This window comes from Doryrhamphus excisus, chromosome 18, assembly GCF_030265055.1.
Source record: "Doryrhamphus excisus isolate RoL2022-K1 chromosome 18, RoL_Dexc_1.0, whole genome shotgun sequence".
NCBI classification, from domain to species: Eukaryota; Metazoa; Chordata; class Actinopteri; order Syngnathiformes; family Syngnathidae; genus Doryrhamphus; species Doryrhamphus excisus.
The window spans coordinates 5,927,098-5,948,062 of NC_080483.1; the positions used below are offsets into that span (position 1 = coordinate 5,927,098).

At 46.4% G+C, this 20,965-nt stretch overlaps 2 protein-coding genes across 7 annotated transcripts; both read left to right on the top strand.

Annotated features, from left to right (window-relative positions):
- Nucleotides 1-1,647: 1,647 nt before the first annotated feature.
- larp4ab (La ribonucleoprotein 4Ab) lies at nt 1,648-14,884 on the top strand. 4 transcript variants are annotated; one of them, XM_058054376.1, is made up of 16 exons: nt 1,648-2,035; nt 2,579-2,641; nt 4,582-4,720; nt 4,798-4,996; nt 5,067-5,203; nt 5,426-5,529; nt 6,141-6,251; nt 6,681-6,734; nt 7,122-7,331; nt 7,400-7,494; nt 7,588-7,788; nt 10,709-10,763; nt 10,836-10,988; nt 11,068-11,195; nt 11,831-11,969; nt 13,028-14,884. In XM_058054376.1, exons 1-16 carry the CDS (start codon nt 2,033-2,035, stop codon nt 13,382-13,384), a joined length of 2,148 nt encoding a protein of 715 aa, XP_057910359.1. In that variant the 5' UTR covers nt 1,648-2,032; the 3' UTR covers nt 13,385-14,884. The 4 variants fall into 4 exon arrangements, with proteins under 4 accessions (XP_057910359.1, XP_057910358.1, XP_057910362.1 ...); XM_058054375.1 differs by having other exon boundaries at nt 1,660-2,035; nt 10,836-11,000; XM_058054379.1 differs by having other exon boundaries at nt 1,661-2,035; nt 7,684-7,788; nt 10,836-11,000.
- Nucleotides 14,885-14,908: 24 nt separating this feature from the next.
- atf7b (activating transcription factor 7b) lies at nt 14,909-20,936 on the top strand. Of its 3 annotated transcripts, none has more exons than XM_058054381.1 (12): nt 14,909-15,057; nt 15,671-15,732; nt 15,822-15,918; nt 15,985-16,112; nt 16,202-16,348; nt 16,881-17,032; nt 17,235-17,331; nt 17,423-17,542; nt 17,617-17,751; nt 18,788-18,976; nt 19,376-19,481; nt 19,598-20,936. In XM_058054381.1, the coding sequence occupies exons 2-12, from the start codon at nt 15,685-15,687 to the stop codon at nt 19,825-19,827; spliced, it is 1,449 nt and encodes a 482-aa protein (XP_057910364.1). In that variant the 5' UTR covers nt 14,909-15,057; nt 15,671-15,684; the 3' UTR covers nt 19,828-20,936. The 3 variants fall into 3 exon arrangements, with proteins under 3 accessions (XP_057910364.1, XP_057910366.1, XP_057910365.1); XM_058054383.1 differs by having other exon boundaries at nt 19,571-19,744; XM_058054382.1 differs by having other exon boundaries at nt 15,007-15,090.
- Nucleotides 20,937-20,965: the final 29 nt, after the last annotated feature.

Genomic DNA, 20,965 nt, shown 5'->3' on the forward strand with positions numbered 1-20,965 from the left:
TACTGTCTTACAGTCCTCATATATGTCCTGCACCACTTGAACATACTTCTCTTGTCAATCCAGACTTCCTCATGCAATACCACAGTTCCTGTCTAGGCACCCTGTCATAGGCTTTCTCCAGATCTACAAAGACACAATGCAGCTCCCTCTGACCTTCTCTGTACTTCTCTATTAACATTCCTAAAGCAACTACTGCATCTGTAGTACTTTTGGCATGAAACCATACTGCTGCTCACAGATGCTGACTGAACTACTCTTTCCCATAACTTCATTGTATGACTCATTAGCTTTACACCTCTGTAGTTGCCACAGCTCTGCACATCACCCATGTTGTTAAAAATGGGCACCGACACACTTCTCCATTCCTGAGACATCTTCTCACCCCTTAAGATCCTATTGAACAACCCGACCAGGAACTGCTTTCTCTCCTAGACACCTCCATACCTCCACAGGTATATACCATCAGGACCAAGTGCCTTCCCCACTCTTCATCCTTTTCAATGCTCTTCTCACTTCCTCTTTACCAATCTTTGCTACTTCCTGGTCCACAGCAGACACCTCTTCTACTCTTCTCTCTCCTTTTCCTCACATAGTCCAACGGCGACTGAAAAAGGCCTGAGACAGGAACTCACACCCCTATTTAGCTTTGCTGAGTTATAGTGCCTCCCCACCGGAACATGGGAAATCTCCAGGCGAGATACTGATGGGGCGTCACTTACCTACTAGTCTTCCTACACTGCAAAATAAAAGAAAAACATGGAGATGAGACGGAAGTTAAAACATCTTCAAAAACGTCAGAAAATGAATTATGACAAGGCAAGAAAAGGTCTGATGCCACTGGCGAGGCATGACACAGTACAAGTGGAAGATGGAAACATCTGGAATAAGAAAGCCACTGTGCCAGAAGATTCCCAGCTGAGAAGATCTGGACACAAAGTGAAACCACCTGATCAGCTCAACCTTTTCGTATATGTGTAGTTTTATTCTGTTAGAAGGTACTGGTTGTCAATTTAATTGCACTTTGATCAATAACTGCAAATGGGAAGGAATAGTGTGGGGGAAAAGAGGGAGATTTAATGATACATGTAATACACCTTTGAACCACTAGATGGTGTTTGGAAATAGTGTGCCTGTGTGAAGCACATTAGCTTGAAGACAGGAAGTGCTCGTCTGTATGTTGTTGGCTAGGTTGCAAGCTGAGATAAGTAAAAGAAGTTCGAAGTCAACCCTGTTGTTGTCGCTAATGTTTCACGGAAACATTACAGCGACTGGCCTAGTAGGATGCAGACCCCGAATTCAAACACAGCCCATGTATTCCTTGGGACGTATGGTAGCGCTAAATAACTTCCTGTTGTTGCGCACTTACCGGAAGTGATTGCGTGATTGATTGTTCTCAGTTTGACCAGAGGGGTCGCGATGGAGCAAGGGTGGGCCATCCAGGAAGGTTTGGTATCAACGTGATACTGATAACGATACTTACCTAGATAACTTGAAAGAGTTTGTGAATTTAAGAAAGATGTTATCCCTTCTGGTCGAAGGACTTGAGCCATGTATTTGTAAACAGCATATGAAGATAACAATATGATCAGTGCAGCAGAAATGACACTTGCGTCAAAGAACATGGGGGAATTGAAAAATATCGATACCTCACGCTGCTGACACGACCATTTCAACATCAACGCAATAGTGGTATCGATCCCCACGCCACAGCGCGTGTGAGTGGGATGCTGGTGTGCAGGTCGCGGGGCAAAAGGACGCAGCTGTCACATGAAGTCCGCTCCCTTAAGGCTGTGGCCCTAAAATGGGACTCAGGTGTTAGTACGGAACCTCGAGCTCGCAGTCTGTACATTCAAAGTCGTAAGTCTTGCTGTTTTTGACTGAGCTCGTCACCGGGGAGACGGTAGTTTAGGAAAGGCCTCTCGATCCGAAGTGTGGTGGATGTCCGAGGAGATTTCATTGAAGAGTTTAAAAGTCAATTTGTGCACTTTTTTCCAAGGTGCACTTTTTTTTCTAAAGGAAGACTCCATTCAGCATGGTAAGTGGTCGGCCTAGCTGCTATGCTAGCTCCCATGCAAACAACCTGTTCCTCTGATGTGTACTTCACTCATCAAGCACAACAAAACCGCCACTTCACTGACTTTATATCAGCAAATTTGGCTTTATTGGTGATGTTGTGTGTTATTACAGTGAGGCTTTTATGATAACGTGTTTCCGTGGAAATATCCGAATGTTTAACCTTTTGAAAGGTGAACGACAGCGAGTCCACGGTCAACTAGTAATCATGAGCCATTTAGCTTGACAAGCTATTTATGTTTCACCCCTTTCACTTGCCCTTTTAAAAACACACCAAATTGTCGAGCGAGTCTTGTTTGAAAGCTACAATGTAGACTTGTAGTCATTTGTTGATGAACATTTGATAGCGGTCAAAGTATCGTGTGCTAGTAATGCTAGGCCTGCACGTGACTCGTTATGTTAGCCGTTACACAACTTAAGCTAGGTGACAAGCTAAGGTGGCCATCAAAGAGCTCAGTTAAGTCTTGCTAGTTTTGAGTTGACTGACTTATGTATTTGGTGACAGACAACCGACGTGGTTACACCAAAGACGGGAATGGACGCCCGGAGACATTTGGAAGTTGCCCCGGTACGTTAGCGCCATGTGCTCAGCCTCCACAGACGGGGGTGTGCGCGTCACCCTGACCTTAAACACTTCCCAGCTCCGCCTTTCCTTCTACTCTACCATAAATCGTATTGTCGAGCATGGACTCGACCCCTATTACCGACGAAGTAGTCATTTGAATGACGGGACAGCCCGGATCGGAGGCAACGTGCGTATTTCTTGATGGGCAACCTTTGCCGATACCAAGTCAGTGCAGAAGCAGTATTGCTGATACCAGTACCGATGCGGCTGATCGTAAAATGTTGAAGATAATTAAATGATTGTGTTTTTTTATGGTGGATAGAACTGGAATACAGGATGGAGATTGTAGGTATTTTTTGTATCAAAGTATTTGAACAATGTAACAATGTACAGTAGACGTACAACAATGTGGCAACATCAAGTAAATTCAACTAAGCACTACATGCTTTCCTGTTCGACTGGGAAGGGCTCCATTTATTGCATTTTGGAAAAAGACAACATGGAGGTGTCTGAATAGTGACAAAAGGGTCTAGAACAGGGGTGGGCAAACTTTTTGACTCGCATTGATATAACAAAATTTCCGGGGGGCAGACTATATATTTTACACGTAACGGTCCACCTGGCATTATTGTATCTGTAAAATTGTCATGCAATCTGCTATTATTATTTATTATTTTATATTTATATTTAAATATTTTAAAAATAATAAAATTATAATAATTAAAATAAAATTAAAATAATATTATTATTATGTAAAATATGCAAATATAACAATATTATTATATATAATTAATACAATAATTAGCATCAATATAATAAATATAATCATAATAGTTATAATAATAATTTAATAATTATTATTTCAATTTTTATTATTATTATGTGCTTGTGTCTCTTTTTTCAGGAGCTCTTTGTAAACAACAGACCATGTCAAACAACGAAATTGATACAACCATCAAAAGGTTGGCTCAGGCCATGATGCCAGGTTGTATGTTGAGTTTAAATTAAATACTTTTGAAAGATTGGGCGGGCCGTATTCAAACACTTGGCGGGCCGGATGTGGCCCCCGGGCCGTAGTTTGCCACCCCTGGTCTAGAATGTCACACTTAAGCCTCCTTAAGTATGTAAGAAGCAGAGTTCCAGCGCCAAATCACTTTATGGTGGGCTTTGTCTAAAAGAGCCTTTTTAGTAATTCTTACATTGTTGGTGACTAAGCCAGTGTGTGATGCTCTCATGACATCTCATTCCACTCTATACCATCATTGTTGACACATTTTACCTGGCTCTCACTGCCTCGTTATTGTCCTATGGGCAAGCTACGAGTGGCTATCACGGACTCACATCAAGTGCTGTCAGCAGCTTGGCCCTGAAATGAAGACTTCAGTACTTCCTGTCCTTTCCTTTCCTGCTCCACTGCTTGTTGAAACAGCTTCACCAATAAATAAATCATGAAATGTCTAACTGCAGACAAATAGCCCCCCCCCCCCCCCAGAATAAGGTGGTAGATGTAGGATATGTGTGGAGGGATGGTAGTATGTAGATTACACTGTATGTAATGTATGTGTACTTTGGGAAGTGATGCATGGAGGGATGGTAGTATGTGGAGTGTGTGTACTTTAGGAAGTGATGCGTGTGAAGGGATGGTAGTATGTAGAGTGTGTGTACTTTAGGAAGTGATGTATGTGGTGGGATGGTAGTATGTCGAGTACACTGTATGTGTACTTTAAGAAGTGATGCATGGAGGGATGGTAGTATGTAGAGTGTGTGTGTGTGTACTTTAGGAAGTGATGCGTGTGAAGGGATGGTAGTATGTAGAGTGCGTGTACTTGAGGAAGTGATGCGTGTGGTGGGATGGTAGTATGTGAAGCGTGTCTTGAGCAGGTGTCCATCATCTTGTCAGGGATGTGATGTCTGGTTAAAGTGTATTTTACCAACGTGTGCAGGTCACCACAAAGGAGACGGGTCTAAACCCCAACGCCAAAGTGTGGCAGGAGCTCCCCGCCCACCAGAATGCCACCACGGAGGGGCCAGACCATTCCTTTTGGCTGCAGTCGTATCCTCCTGACCCTGACGTGACAGAAGGTAAGCTCTGTCCTGATGTGGCCACACGTATACAAGTGTGGTCTCCATGGTGACGTCCTGTGTGTCTCCCATCATAGACGTGGTTTCTTGCGGGGGGAAAGGGTGCACGCCTGGCTTTCCTGCCCACAGCGAGTATGCTACGGATATATGCTTTGACGCGGGACATTTAGCCGGCAGCCCCCAAAGCCCCCCAGCTGTGAACCCCACACAAGAACAAGCCACACCTGAGAGTCTACGAGCTTCTCTAAAGAAACAGCTGGAGTTCTGCTTTTCCAGGTGACTCGCCTTCCATGGACAATCATGCTTATTCCATTCACGCCTCTTGCTGAGCCACGTTTCTTTCCAGGGAGAACCTGTCACATGACCAGTACCTGATATCCCAGATGGACGGTGACCAGTTTGTACCCATCTGGACCATCGCATGCATGGAGGACGTCAAAGCCCTCACCACTGATATGGACCTCCTCCTGGATGTCCTTCGAGGTACCACACAGCCTCCTCCTCTTTCTCCTTCTTGATGTATATGGACCTCCTCCTGGATGTCCTTCGAGGTACCACACAGCCTCCTCCTTCGCTTTCTCCTTCTTCATGCATATGGATCTTCTGGGTGGTCTTCTCTGTGATGTAGCAGGACTGTACTGTCTTTACATTTTCCATAGGAACTGCTGGATTTTTAAGATTTTTCTGTCATCTTTTCTATTGTAGAATGCCCAGCGGTTCAAGTGGATGAAGCCGGAGAAAGAGTGCGTCCGAATCACAGTCGCTCCATTATTATCCTGCGAGAGGTTCCAGAGACGACCCCGGTAGAGGTACATATGTATATCCTGTATTGGAGAGCATAGCCTGCAGCACACTGAGAGATCTGATGGAAGCCCAAAGCATGCTGGGCCATCAATGGTAACCACAAGACTTGGCTACAAATAAAAAGATATGTAGTACTCCACACTGGTCACCCGGTGTCAGTAGTGTTGTATTGAGACAGTGACTACTCTATGATGTACTGTACAGAACAGGAAGTTAAAAACAAGGAACTTTCCCAACGCTAACTTGTGAGGTCATATTATTATCATCTGATGTCAGTGTCGAGCTGCATATAGGGTGTTATGTCTAGAGGGCTCTAATCATGTTCATGTCTATTTAGAGGGTGTTTTCTATGATCAAGTACCAAGCTATTGCATGTGTGAATGGCGGTTACTTGGTGGAAATGTGTTGGAAGCAGTGATAGAGTAAATACACGATAAATGAGCCATTGCTGTAGTGAATACACAATAAATGAGCCATTGCTATAGTAAATACATGATAAATGAGCCATTACTCTGCAGTATAACAAATATGATGTGAATGTGAGCGGAGCTGTAAATATGATGTGAATGTGAGTGGAGCTGTGCAACTAAGGTGTTGTCCAATCAAACTCTTCCAGGAAGTGGAGGCCCTCTTTGAAAGCCAACACTGCCCACGTGTGTTAAGTGCTGAATTTGCCCACAACAGCAACTGGTACATCACCTTCCAGTCCGATATGGATGCACTTCAGGTACTTCAGGATTCCCTTTCAGCATCCACACACGTTATTATTATTCGTCCTCTTCCTACTTCTTCTTATCCCGCCTCATTTTTGGCCGCTAACTACTCCTCCATTCCCGAACAAATCCAAACATCAAAATATTCAGCTGACTCTGCATCATCTAGTTAGTGTGATTCTTCTCCTCTTCTGGCCCAGCAGTTAGAGCATGGCCGTCCCAAGCTAACTTTATGCTACTGAAAAGTTGTTGACATTGTTTAAATGTTATTTTTTTCTCATAAAATGACACATTCTTCCATATAAAACAGTGTTATGACGTTACTGTGTCATGGTGTAGGAACATAAACCGAGGCCCTGGTGTGCATGGCGTTAGTGCCCCAGTAGTGCCACTACTGGGAGCAGTGGGATGCTCTTTGTAATGACTGTCTTTGCTATGGGCAGGCCTACAGATACCTGCGGGAGGAGGTGAAAGTCTTCCAGGGAAAACCAATCATGGTAGGCATGGAATGTGTGAATGTGTCCTAGAAGGTGTCATCCTATTGGTCTTTGTGTTTGAGAGTCATTTCTTTAGACACCCCCCACCCCCTGTGATGATCAGTATCGCGCTTGGAAGGACCCAGATTCACTGACCCTGGCTGGAGAGGATCTTTACCTTGCTCTCGTGCTCGCTCTCTCACTCTCACTCTCTCTCTCTCTCACTCTCACTCTCACTCTCACTCTCACTCTCACTCTCTCTCACTCACTCACCCCCCCCCAGCCAGGGCAGTGTTGTTTGGCCTAATGACCGTGAGATTATGAGATCTGAGGGGAGCAAAGATGCTATGGCGTGAGAAGTGATTCCCCAGTGCCATCGACTGTACGTAGTCTGCCATGTCCCCACAGGCTCGCATCAAAGCCATCAACACCTTCTTTGCTAAGCCTGCCTTCACCGCTCCGGACTCCATGTACAGCCAGCATGGCCCACACCCACCTCCGTATGCCTCACCTGTGTACGTGCAGCAGGTATACAGCGCTCAGCAGCAGTACCCCATCTATCAGACCATGGTCCAGTCCTGGAACCCCACGACCACCCCTTATTTCGAGACTCCTCTGGTAAGCTGCCGCGCTATTCCACGCTGTTCAACGTGATCCTACTGAAATGTCTCTTGTGTGACATCCAGGCACCGTTCCCTAACAGTGGATTCATGACGGCGTACAACAGCGTGGGCAACTACAAAGCAAACTCCATCTCCAATCCAGTTGGGAGCAGAAGCCGGTATGTGACCCTGAGGACACCATGTTGAAATGTATGAAGCCCTTCATGCCTTAGTGGCTTGGCATATGAAACAGATGACTCCTGTGTCCCCAGCAATCACATCAAAGCTCAGTTTAGGCCTGCAAATGCACTGCTTTCTCCGCCTTTGGCTCCTCCCGCTCTGATGGATGGCCATTTGGCTCCTTTCAGCTCACAGCCCTTCCTCGCACCAGGAAGCACTTCGGGTGGCCTGGCCTCCCTGAGCCCTAAAAATACTCCTGCAAAGGCCACCACCCCCGCCGGAGAGCTGAGCAGGTTTGTCACTCTGGCCTGTGTCTACGTGCGTACATTTTTTACACTCAACATGGGCTGCTGTCTGTATGTACCCTGTTGTGGGCTGGCCACAAGTTCAGCTGGAATAGGCTCCAGCATACCCCGCCACCCCAGTCAGGATAAGCGGCATACACAAAAGATGGATGGAATGGATTCTCTGCCTTATTATCCCGTATTTCTAAATGACTACAGACTTGGGGTGAATGCCATGGGGGGCCCATTTACAGAGAACAAAAAACGCAAATGGGGGGGGTAGTCTCATAGATTCAAAATAGCCATTTAAAAAGAAAAATCTACAAGTATGCAAATAGGTAGCCTAAGACGGTATACACTATGTACAGTATACAGTGAAGAAAATAAGTATTTGAACACCCTGCTATTTTGCTATTTCTCCCACTTAGAAATCATGGAGGGGTCTGAAATTTTCATCGTAGGTGCATGTCCACTGTGAGAGAGATAAACTAAAAAGAAAAATCCAGAAATCACAATGCATGATTTTTTAACAATTTATTTGTGTGATACAGCTGCAAATAAGTATTTGAACACCTGTGTATCATCTAGAATTCTGACCCTGAAAGACCTGTTAGTCTGCCCATTAGAAGTCCACCTGCACTCCATGTATCATCCTGAATCAGATGCACCTGTTTGAGGTCGTTAGCTGCATAAAGACACCTGTCCACCCCATACAATCAGTAAGACTTTAACTTGTAACATGGCGAAGACCAAAGAGCTGTCCAAAGACACCAGAGACAAAATTGTACACCTCCACAAGGCTGGAAAGGGCTACGGAGCAATTACCAAGCAGCTTGGTGAAAAAAGGTCCACTGTTGGAGCTATCATTAGAAAATGGAAGAAGCTAAACATGACGGTCAATCTCAATCGGAGTGGAGCCCCATGCAAGATATCACCTCGTGGGGTCTCAATGATTCTAAGAAAGGTGAGGAATCAGCCCAGAACTACACGACAGGACTTGGTCAATGACCTGAAAAGAGCTGGGACCACCGTTTCCAAGGTTACTGTAGGTAATACACTAAGACGTCATGATGTGAAATCATGCATGGCACGAAAGGTTCCCCTGCTTAAACCAGCACATGTCAAGGCCCGTCTTAAGTTTGCATATGACCATTTGGATGATACAGAGGAGTCATGGGAGAAAGTTTTATGGTCAGATGAGACCAAAATAGAACTTTTTGGTCATAATTCCAATAAGCGTGTTTGGAGGAAGAAGAATGAAGAGTGCAATCCGAAGAACACCATCCCTACTGTGAAGCATGGGGGTGGTAGCATCATGCTTTGGGGGTGTTTTTCTGCACATGGGACAGGACGAGTGCACTGCATTAAAGAGAGGATGACTGGGGCCGTGTATTGTGAGATTTTGGGGAACAACCTCCTTCCCTCTGTCAGAGCATTGAAGATGGGTCGTGGCTGGGTCTTCCAACACGACAACGACCCGAAGCACACAGCCAGGAAAACCAAGGAGTGGCTCCGTAAGAAGCATATCAAGGTTCTAGCATGGCCCAGCCAGTCTCCACACCTGAACCCAATCGAAAATCTTTGGAGGGAGCTCAAACTCCGTGTTTCTCAGCGACAGCCCAGAAACCTGACTGATCTAGAGAAGATCTGTGTGGAGGAGTGGGCCAAGATCCCTCCTGCAGTGTGTGCAAACCTGGTGAAAAACTACAGGAAACGTTTGACCTCTGTAATAGCAAACAAAGGCTACTGTACCAAATATTAACATTCATTTTCTCAGGTGTTCAAATACTTATTAGCAGCTGTATCACACAAATAAATTGTTAAAAAAATCATGCATTGTGATTTCTGGATTTTTCTTTTTAGTTTATCTCTCTCACAGTGGACATGCACCTACGATGAAAATTTCAGACCCCTCCATGATTTCTAAGTGGGAGAAATAGCAAAATAGCAGGGTGTTCAAATACTTATTTTCTTCACTGTATACACCGTATTTTCTGGACTATATGTCACTCCGGTCACACAAGGCCAAAATTGCATAATTTGGGAGAAAAAAAACATAAGTCACACTGGAGTACAAGTCGGATTTTCTGTGGGTAATTTATTTTACAAACTACTACCTTCAATAGTAATTGTGATCGTATGTCTCCAAACCTTAGTGTAGATACTTTTAAAGGGGAAAATCCATCAAAGCCACATTGAAAGATGTTGGGATATGTCTGTAGTACACTGGTTACAAGCTGTCTGTCATGGGGCTGGGTGATGCATAGATATTTCAGTTGAGCAGCATATGAAAACCAAGCATATGGTTCATATGGATATAGACTGGATTTGATGCAGAGGTCTCATGTGTCAAGATGGCACCTAGTTACGGCAACTCTGTGTCTTCTCTGGCGTTTTTAGTCTTTTAATAGTGCTTTATTTATGACTTCCTTCTTGTGTTGGTGCCGTGCGCAGCTATGGATGTTCATCTTCTTAATGTTGCTTGTTAGCCTCTTGCTCCATTGTCAGGTTGAGCACCCCTTTGCTACACAGTGTGACTGGAGATACAGAAGAAAGACTAAGGGTGAAAGAGACTATATCATGGTTGCTGTATAGACGTATCCACTATGTTTACCATCTGTCATGGCGAACGTGAGATGGAAGCGCTAACCCGACTTCATGCAGACCAGCGTGACTGCAGCATGATTGCACTGAGGATTGAATAATATTTCACTTTTTCTATATTTAAAAAGTCAATATACAATTTTTAGGTCATGACATTTTAATCAAACTTTGCACACATTTGGCTTTGACCTTTGTCTAAACTCACTTTGTGGACGAAATATACAGAACCCCTCCTATGCAGTGATGCTAGGTGTGAAAGTGGTGAAGCTCCATAGAGGAACAAGGAGTGTGTGATGGTTGTAAATGTATGATGTTGTTCTTGCAGGAGGAGTAGCACCTACAGGGGCATGAGGAGGAAAAGAGATGATGAACAGAACACGGTCAGCATCGTATTTCCATGACTTTGTCTTTGTGTGTAAGATGGCAGCCTTTTAGCAAAATTATTGTTGCAGAGGGCCGTCCCTGTGATGGAAGTGGAGATGCCTCCTCCACCAAAGTTGGACCTGGCGGCTTCTAACTTCCCGCCACTGCCGGGATGTGTCGTCAGCCTGGCAGAGGAGACCACACCTGAGATGCGTCTTTCTGATGTCGTACGTGGTATAAAAGTGAGCAGCAAGGTAGCGAACTACACCCCCCCTTTCATTTTCAGCTACTGTATGTCTGACTCTTTTCTGTTCTTTGCAGCTGCTGGCCAACAATGTCCATAAAGTCACACAGTCAAACATCTCAGATCTTCCATCAACAAGTCCGACAGGCCCAGATGTGAAGGCGACTGATGTGCTTCCACAAACACCAGCAGTGCCTGCCACTAGGTTAGTACCTCCTACTCTCTCTTCATACTCTACTCACACCCCTAAAACATCGTCTCCACCCCACTGCTAGATCTGACATAACATTGTCTCCACTCCATTGCGAGAGCTCGTGTCATATCATGTCCAGGTTGAAGGGAAACACTGATAAGTGGTGAATAATCAAATCCATCCATCCATTCTACTGTGGTTATCCCAGATGGGCCGGTGGGGGCAGCCGCTCTCTTTGGGCTGCCCCACGACCCCTTGGGCCCCTCCCGTGAGTAAGTACCATTGTGCCACCTCCAGGCCTGGTTCGGGGGGATCAGGTGGGGTAAACTCATCAGGGTATATTGGTGCTACCTCACGTAGGAGCTGCTTCTCTGGGACCCCACTAGGGACATAAAACACCCAACAACTTGGCTCCTGGTATCATCACATAGGTACTAGGTGATGATAGGTCAGGTCCTCCACTATGATACGGTGATAGCTTACTAGAGGAGCAGGGTAAGGCTAAGGATACATAGCGTATCTATGTATACGTGTGCTTTTTTGGACATGCTAATGGTGTGGATGGAATCTTGTGCTGTTCCTGAGTTTAACATGTTAGAACACAAGTACATCATACTTCCATAAAGATGGCATCCCTTGCTTTCTAGCCTTTCTTCCCCAGTAAAGGAGGCGGATAAGGCTGATGCTGCTACGCCAAAGGACACATTAGCAGCCATCAATCCACCCACGCCTCCAGAACCTGAATCCACCTGTAGCTATGCTGACCCAAGTCCCACCTCAGAACAGGTAAGGTTTAACTTGGAATTTGGAGCCTACTTGTACATGACTGCTACTACAAACAATTCCCAATTAGTGTTAGCAAAGTATGATTCTACATACGCCGTTCCTCATTTCTGCGTCGTACTTCGTTTGTCAAAGAAATGTAAATATCAGTCATGACAACACAACTCAACACTTGACACTTTATTTTTATTTTATAATACTTTATTTTTATTTATTTATTTAACAAAACGTAAACAGCAATACAAACACACTCAAAACAAAAAGGGGGCACTGGACATACACAGCACACAATTTGGCTATCCCACATTCCCTGTCATGGTGCAGAGTGAACAGTGTCCATTTCTCCCATTTTTCTCCACACGTCTCCTTCAGTCCTCAATCTATGTGTCAATAGTTCCAAGTCATGTATTGTGTTCATCACACAAAGCCAGTCCTCCAGTACCGGGGGTCTTGGATTAAGCCATTTTTTGGTAATGGCTTTTTTACCTGCTCCTAACATGATTTTATACAAATACCTATCTTCTCTTAACACAAAGTCTCCCACCAGGTGGCCCAGATACAATGTCTCACATGAAAAAGTCACACTGTAACCCAAAATGGTGAGGTCTATCAGTGTGGAAAAGCTTCTAAAGCTTTGCTCAAGACTTTGTCTTGAGCTGAATCCTATTGAGATGCTGTGATATGACCTTCAAAAGGCTTGATGCTGGAATGACAATTCCTCTACAGCGCTGGAGGACACTCATTGCAAATTATCCCAAAGGCCTTTGTTGCACTTGTTGCTGCTAAGGGTGTCCCAGCCACTTATTAGCTTTAGGCTAATCACTTTTTCACACAGGGATGTGGAGCTCTGCTTTTTTACTCCCTTCAGTTTATTGTGCTTTTCTTCACATTTTCCCAAACATTGTGATGGAAGTGGGAGTATTTGAGGTGTGTCTTGTGCTAGAATAGCAGGAGAAAGTGTAAGTTGCATGAAAAGGTGATGGTGATTGCAATATTGGCTTTGGCCTCATGAGTGGTCATCATTCCACACTCTGACACAAGCTTTTCTTATCTTAAACCAGGAGCCAAGAAAGCTGAGCTACGCCGAAGTGTGCCAGCGGGCGGCAAAGGATGTACCACCAGCACACGCCCCCGCCTCTACGGCCGTGCAGCCCCTTCAGGAGTTGAAGGTCAACAGAGGGGAGGACCCCCGGGCCGACAAGAGGCACATGGCAGATAAATCAGAGAAAGGTGGAAACGCCAGCCCTCCTCGTCAGGCCTCGCGCTCCTTCACTGGCTTCAGTCGCCCCTTCAGAAGCGGCGGTGGAGGGCTGAAGACTCGTGAGCATCCCTTGGGGGAGAATAAAACTTTTTACCCCCAGCGCGGAATCCGAAGGAGCGGCAAGGAGCAGAACATTCCCCCAGTGTCACCAAAATGACTCCCAAGTGAGGCACAGGACGTGTGTAAATATGTCATCCTTTTTAGGGGAGCAATGTGGACAGGAAGACATGGATTCATAGATTGGCCTCAGCTTGTCGATTATTCCCCTCAGCAGCCACACGTGCTTCACACACCCTCACTCCTTTGAGGAGCACCCCCCTCACGCCCAAGTTAACATCCCACTCAACTTTCCAGTACAACTCATCCCTTGTCCTTTTGAAGCACGGACAAACACACACGCACGTCTGCTGTCTGTGTGACAGTGCTGATGCAGTGATATCATACATACAGTGCTGATACATTGCCGATGCAGTGATATGATTATAGCTGGTGCATGGTGAGACTTGATGAATAGTGGGTGCTGCTTGGTTTCCAGAGTATAAAGCCGAGCTAGCTACAGCAGCACTTCAATATGTTGCGTTACACGGTGTTCCCAGCACCACTCCTCAGCTCTGCCGAGAGAGAAGCAAACCTACTTCACCGTTCTTATATCAGAAGGCAATATTAGCATCTACTTCCAGAAGCTGCACTGCAAGCATCATGGCATGTCTTCCTCGTTTAGCCACATGGCGTTTAAGCTGCAGGGTTTCCGGCAATCCACTCTGTGAGGGACCAGGACTTATGCTGGCTAGAAGTTGGGACTTGTGCTAAAAGCCAACTTCCATGACGTTGTAGGAACAGACATGGATGTGTATGGAGCGTTGGGATGGGTGCCTGCTCATGTTATTCCCACAAGCCAGCCGTCTCCACGTGACAATGACGTGTGCTCAGGAACACGTCCTTTCCTCAGCCGATGTCCACCCTCCTGTCGCACGGAGACCCAGCATGGGGCTGAACGGCCAGCACACTTCACATTATTGCCTTGGTGCCTTGCCGGAGACAAGCACGCCACCTGCTGGCCAAGCGTGTTGAGTACAGAGATTCCAAGGTGATGTGGAACATCTCGCTGATGAAACGGGGTCATAGATGCTAATAGCAGGATTATGCATGCTAGTAAATGCTGATTCCTAAGGAAAAGTATACATGTCTGCTACATAGCTCGTCGTCTGGCTTTCTGTGCTGTCCTAGACACTCAGATTATGTCGTTAATATATAAATCCAGCAGATACATAGATGTTAATATTTTCATTTGACTGTCTTAATCCTGAGACGTATCATGCTAGGTGGATTTCTAGGAGGGTTTTTAATCTGTCTCGTCTGTGTCACTGTAAGTGGACTGGGGCTGTGGGATTGTCCATGGACTTGGATGTTGGTTTTCATCATTTGGAAACTTTATCTAGTGCCTTCGTGGTGTTTGCATGAATCGGTTTGCATTTGGAAACGTAAAGCACACTCCTATGTCCCAATGTGTTTTCATAGGGGTCTGATTGTATGTTCACACTACGATACCACTTCTGTTTCACATGCAATGAATGAATGACGTTGAAATTGTGGTTTACTTTATTGGTTGATAGATGGCCCTTATTGTGTAAATTAAAGTTCTATCAGTGGACAACAACACGTGTTTACATGTCCTCATGCCGATTACGTAACAAGCTATGAGATGACAACTCTCGCGAGAGTTGGCCCATGAGACTGTCAAGTGTCAACAAGGAGGAGACGGCAGCACCTCCGCAGCAGCGCTAGTGTCCGGAGCTGGGAGGGGGCGCGACGAGGCGGCTGGATCGTCGGGTGAGCCTGGTCCTATTTCGGATCCTCTGACGTGTAATAGGATAATTATTGTGATTACTTAAATAAGACTGGATAATGGTCGTTTGATAGGGACACGTTTTAATGACAACCATTTCTCTTTAGCATTAGCCTGCTAACTTGCCAGAAGCCAGAGACTAGCGAGCGTCAGCTAGCGATTAGCTTTCGCTTGGCTGACGTTTTGACAAGAGCGGGTCGACAAAAAACATTTGAAATATTTGTCGCTTGGAATAACCTATTAGTTGGCCTGCTATCCGTTGGCGGGGTCGGTGGTGTTTCTTTTCATGGCCGTTGTGACGACATTGCTGTCACGTTGGGGAACAATATGGACTGTTGTGGCTAGCGGGAGCGTCATGCTAGCTCCGGGCCTGTCATTAACCGAGCCAACATTTCACCCACCATTTTTAAACCCCCGGCCTACATCGGATGTATGACTCTAAATACAACATAATCGTGAATGACCTAACGTCTCGGCATCCGTAGTAACATTATAGTTCACCAATGTCATTGTAGTCAATGCAGAGTCAAAACCTATGCCATTTCTACACCACCACCTTCTTTCAGCTCAGTCATCTTGCATTTGCTTTTCTTTCAGGACTTGAGAGTGAGATGGGGGATGACCGCCCATTTGTGTGCACCGCCCCGGGTTGTGGGCAGGTATTTATTTTCATTACTCTCCCATCACTTCCCACATAGCACCGACTTTTCCTTCATGACTCATTCCGTCTCCTCTTGCTCTGTTGAAGGGATTCACCAACGAAGATCATCTTGCTGTGCATAAACACAAACATGAAATGACATTAAAATTTGGTCCTGCGAGAACAGACTCTGTCATCATAGCAGGTAATCGTATCCCATGAGATGTCCTAACAATGTGGAATGTATTGACTTTTGAACTCGCACCCGTAGACCAGACCCCCACTCCCACTCGTTTCCTGAAGAACTGTGAGGAAGTTGGACTGTTCAATGAGCTGGCCAACTCCTTTGAACAGGACTTTTGCAAAGCGCAGGATGAGGAGCACAGGACAAAAACCCTGGTGAGAGCATGGACCAAGTTACGCTAAACTGCTAATATTTTTGGAATTACTGCAAGCTGATCTTCTCTCTGGTTTTCTCCCCCATGAAGGCTGCAGCTTTACAGTCACAAGGTGCATCTCTGCAAACGCAAAGTGTTGCCAAGGATGAAGATGATGATCCTTTAGAAGTAGATTCTTCTCCTCCTGACAGTCCAGATTCATCCTCCAGCATGTCAGACGACAGCAAAGACTCCCGGGTGAAAAGTCCACAAACTACACTATGGCAAACCCGCCGACATTTTCACTTTTGAATATTCCGGCTGCTCCGGCTGCTTTCAGTCTCTGTGTGTATCTGATCCCTGATCTGTGGCACGCCAAGCCTTCAGGCTGCGATTGGTCGGCTTGTGGAACATGACTTCTTGTGTGCCCTCATTTAGAGGGCGGACACCTCCTCCTCGTCTGCTGTGGGATGTGATGGATTAGCCCCATCTGCTTTAATTAATGGCTATGTGGGAAGCTAACAAGCTAAATGATTAGCTCACACAGTCCATGTCATATCACATGCGCAGCTGGTGGGTGGCCAAAGTGCGGCCCAGGGGCCCTTTGTGGCACATGGCTTGTTTGTTATTGGCCGCCGATACATTGTAAAACTTAAAATAAACAAAATAAGCAGCAATGGGGACAATAGAGCTAAAGTGACAACAAAAGAGAAAGAAGTATTTATGTAAGGTTGGCATGGTTGGTTGTGCCATGGTCCAAGCAGAAGCTAACACCTTCATCTGCCAACAGGAGACTCTCACAAAGCCAAGTTCTGCCCCGACTCCAACCATCGTGCGTCCAGGTTCCCTGCCTCTACACCTGACCAACGATTCGCTGCACCCTACGCTGCCATCGCCCACATCCGTCATCACGCAGGCTCCGCCCTCCAACCGACAGCTCAGGTAAGCTGCTGCTGGACGCCGAGAACGTACGAGAAACTGCACATACACATGTGGCAACCAAGTCCTTCAAAACCTTAGAAACTGTACACTGGATAGAAAGACGCGCCGTAGTAGTGTCCTAATTAAGAGTAATCCTTACTCGGCCACCAGGGGCTGGCTCATGTGTAAAGTGTTAGCAATGACTTCTTCACAATGTCCACAGCTCACCAACCAGCTCATATCCCCTGGTAAGGCACCTTGCAAACGGGCAGACGGTCCCTCTGCTGCCCAGTCCTATTCAGCTCACGTCGGTCATATCTGTAAGTCTGTCCCTCATCAGGGAAACAACCAAGGAACGCATGCTATTTCTGTCTTCTGGGCATCCATCACTTTTGTCCTCACTGTGTTAAGCTCGCTAGGCCTGGCAATTCTGTGCCCAACATCCCTGGCATCCCGGGACCCCCGGCGGGCGGGGCCAGCAGTGGTTCATCCTCCCCGTCAGGTTATCATCTGCAATCTGAGACCAAGATGGTAAGACCAGCCGGTGCTCGTATGAAGCCTTGTTCTCCCTTCTGGAACCCAACCTGTCACCTGCCTGCCTGCAGCGCTTGAAGGCAGCACTCAGTCATCACGACGGCGGCGCTGGGGGGGCCGGATCCTTCCCAGCTGTCCCCCAGAGGCAGGAACATGGCCAGCAGCCCTCTCAGAACTCGGATGCACCATCACCTGCCCAACCACAGGTACTACATCCTATCATATCATATATTTACATGCCATACATCATATCATTTCGTATACGTATTTACATGCCATACATCATCACACACCATAAATCCCATCATATCATATATTTACATGCCATACGTCATCACACACCATAAGTCCTATCATATCATATATTTACATGCCATATGTCATCATACACCATAAATCCTCTCATACCATATATTTAGTACATGCCATACATCATGTATTTTGATGATGTTCGCATTATTTCTATTCCTCTTTTTTTGTAGTAAAGCTAGTCATTAGGAGTACTGTATATAAATAGAAATCTGTATACTAGGCAGTACTTGGTGCTGTACAGCTGGTGTGGTGTGGTGAATAAAGGTGCTTAGTTATCCACGCGAGTCATCCAATATGGTGATACGTATATGGCTGACAAGAGCACTTCCTGTTTCCCAGCATGCTTTGCTGTAGTGTTCCGTGTTTAGAGCTGACATAGGCGATGGTGTTGTCTCTTTAAGATGCTGTGAGGTAGCTCTGTTGGTACACGGCTTGTCAAATGGAGTCTTACCTATTTCTTCAGAATTGCGAGCAGCACAGTGCTGACCATGGCATGGAGCTAACGTCTAAGCCAGTGTAATCAAATATACTGTACAGAGAGTCATTTTGGAACATTTTTGTTGGTGGTGTGCCGCAAGAATTTTCCAATGTAAAAAACGTGGGGTCAGAAAAGGTTGAAGACACTGGTCTCAGCAATGTTCGCGGTGAAAGAGCTGCTTCAATATCGATACTGCTGTCTCCCGATATCACCTTGTTAATGCCAATATGGGGCTGATGACATCGGCCATGCCTGGTGAAGATTCCTTCCTTCATTCATTTATTTTCCATCGCTTATCGTCACGAGGGTCGCGGGGGTGCTGGAGCCTATCCCAGCTGTCTTCGGGCAAGAGGCGGGGTACACCCTGGACTGGTCGCCAGACAATCACAGGGCATGAAAGCATGTACGCTGGCACCTCCAAAGACAGTCAAGATGCCCTTTGTCATCCCCAGGTGTCCCCTGCACAGCCAACTGGGGGGCGACGGCGGCGGGCCTCCGAGATGGACCCGGATGAGAGGAGGCAGCGTTTTCTGGAGAGGAACCGAGCAGCCGCCTCACGCTGCAGGCAGAAGCGAAAGCTGTGGGTCAACTCTTTGGAGAAGAAGGCAGAGGATCTGGCCTCCATGAATGTCTCACTCACGGTGAGGGGGGGGAGTCACCTGTCATGCATATGACTGTATTATACCTCCAATGACCTCCCAGTATGATACCTCCCATGACAGCCACTTAGTCAGTGTGACTTTGTAAAGATGTGTATTTCATCTCAGGGTAAAAATTATCTGTCAGCATGTAGCCTGCACTTCCTGTCACTGTGTAATCTGGAGCATGGACAGATATTCCTATTCCATATCTGACTTCCTGTCACAGAGGGATATCTCATGGAAACCACTCAAGCATTATTTAGTGTGCTGCTTCATTTACTGAAGGAAGGAGCACGGTTTCTAAACACACACATGGTTTCTAAACACACACATGAGTCTATGTCTATCTAAAACGTAAATGTCATGTCTGCCTTTGGTGTGTGTGTGTGTGTGGGCCAGAATGAAGTCACAGTGCTGAGGAAGGAGGTGGCTCAACTGAAGCAGCTCCTGCTGGCCCATAAAGACTGTCCCGTCACTATCATGCAGAAGAAAGCAGCTTTCTTAGGTACAGTGTCCATCGTGTAGTTGGTAGCATCCATCATCATCCGTCACATCATCCATCTAATGTCTTCTTACCCGCTCACCTCTCTTAAGGGTGAATGTGTCTTTTTCTGCCTTTAGCTGCAGGAGGAGAGGAATCATCCAGGGAAGGTTCTACTGAAGCCGTGGTGGCATCCCCGGCGGCCGTTATCCAACACAGCTCCTCGCCTCCCAGCCCGGGGCCCACCACCATCAATGGGATGAGTGTCCGCGCCGCAGAGGCGGTGGCCATGTCTGTCTTGGCTGGCATGGGATCCGGCCAGCCCGGAGGGGTTGTCATGGTGACGCAGTCCCAGCCCGCCCCGAGATGATGTGCTGACGCAGGTAGCCGGCAGAGACTCCCGTGGCATTCGGAGGCCGGGCCACCCGGGGAGCCTCTCTCCCTCGCCCCCCCCCTCTCCCACCACGGCCACTGATAATCACACAGACATTGGGCCGCTGCTAGCCCCCTCCCCCTGTCCTTGTAAATATGAAAAGACAAGAATGGATGACAAAACTAAGTCAGTCTTTTATCACTTTTAGCAATCCAGTGCCTGTCTCTGTGTGGCTCACAAAACACGCCCCTGCCGCCTCCTGGCCACACCCCTGCAGCCTTCTGGCCCCACCCCTACCACCTCCTGACCACTCCCCTAGCAGCCCAAGTGTGTTTTAGTTTGTCACTTTCGTCATGTTGACTGTTGGCCTCATTCGATTCAACAAGAAAATAACATCCAAAAAAAGTCAATGTAAGGGAAAGAAGCCCATCATCATCATCATTATCACCCACTGGAAGACAAAGCTGAGCTGCAGGGTGATTGATTATCTTAGCATATTATCTTACCGTCTATTCTGTTGGCATATGCATCCTTTCATTCATTCATTTTCTACTGCTTATCCACACGAGGGTTGCAGGGGTGCTGGAGCCTATCCCAGCTGGCTTTGGGCGAGAGGCGGGGTACACCCTGGACTGGTCGCCAGCCAATCACAGGGCACATATAGACAACCAACCATTCACACTCACATTCATACCTATGGACAATTTGGAGTCGCCAATTAACCTAGCATGTTTTTGGAATGTGGGAGGAAACCGGAGTACCCGGAGAAAACCCACGCATGCACGGGGAGAACATGCAACCTCCACACAGAGATGGCCGAGGGTGGAATTGAACTTGGGTCTCCTAGCTGTGAGGCCTGCGTGCTAACCACTTGTTTGCCGTCATGTCTATCAATATGAAATATCAATATGTCTAATGAACCCCCCAGACAGAATCATCATATTAATACACTGACTGCATGGATTATTCCAATTATTTACCACGTACGTCTCAGCATCAGGAGGATGAGAATGATGATGATGATGAGGAACAGATGCGGTTAGCTTTAGAAAATATCAACTCATTGAATGCATTTCATGCTGAAATATATTTTTATATTAACTATGTTTTGCTCCACAGTGTCAATATGCTTTAT

Excerpts from the sequence above, each read along its gene's own strand:
- atf7b (XM_058054381.1), top strand. The coding sequence starts at position 15,685 with ATGGGGGATGACCGCCCATTTGTGTGCACCGCCCCGGGTTGTGGGCAG. Across the intron at positions 17,752-18,787 it reads CATCACCTGCCCAACCACAG|GTGTCCCCTGCACAGCCAAC; the intron begins GTACTACATCCT and ends TGTCATCCCCAG. Across the intron at positions 19,482-19,597 it reads GAAGAAAGCAGCTTTCTTAG|CTGCAGGAGGAGAGGAATCA; the intron begins GTACAGTGTCCA and ends TTCTGCCTTTAG.
- larp4ab (XM_058054375.1), top strand. Across the intron at positions 5,204-5,425 it reads CCTCCTGGATGTCCTTCGAG|AATGCCCAGCGGTTCAAGTG; the intron begins GTACCACACAGC and ends TTTCTATTGTAG. Across the intron at positions 6,252-6,680 it reads CCGATATGGATGCACTTCAG|GCCTACAGATACCTGCGGGA; the intron begins GTACTTCAGGAT and ends TGCTATGGGCAG.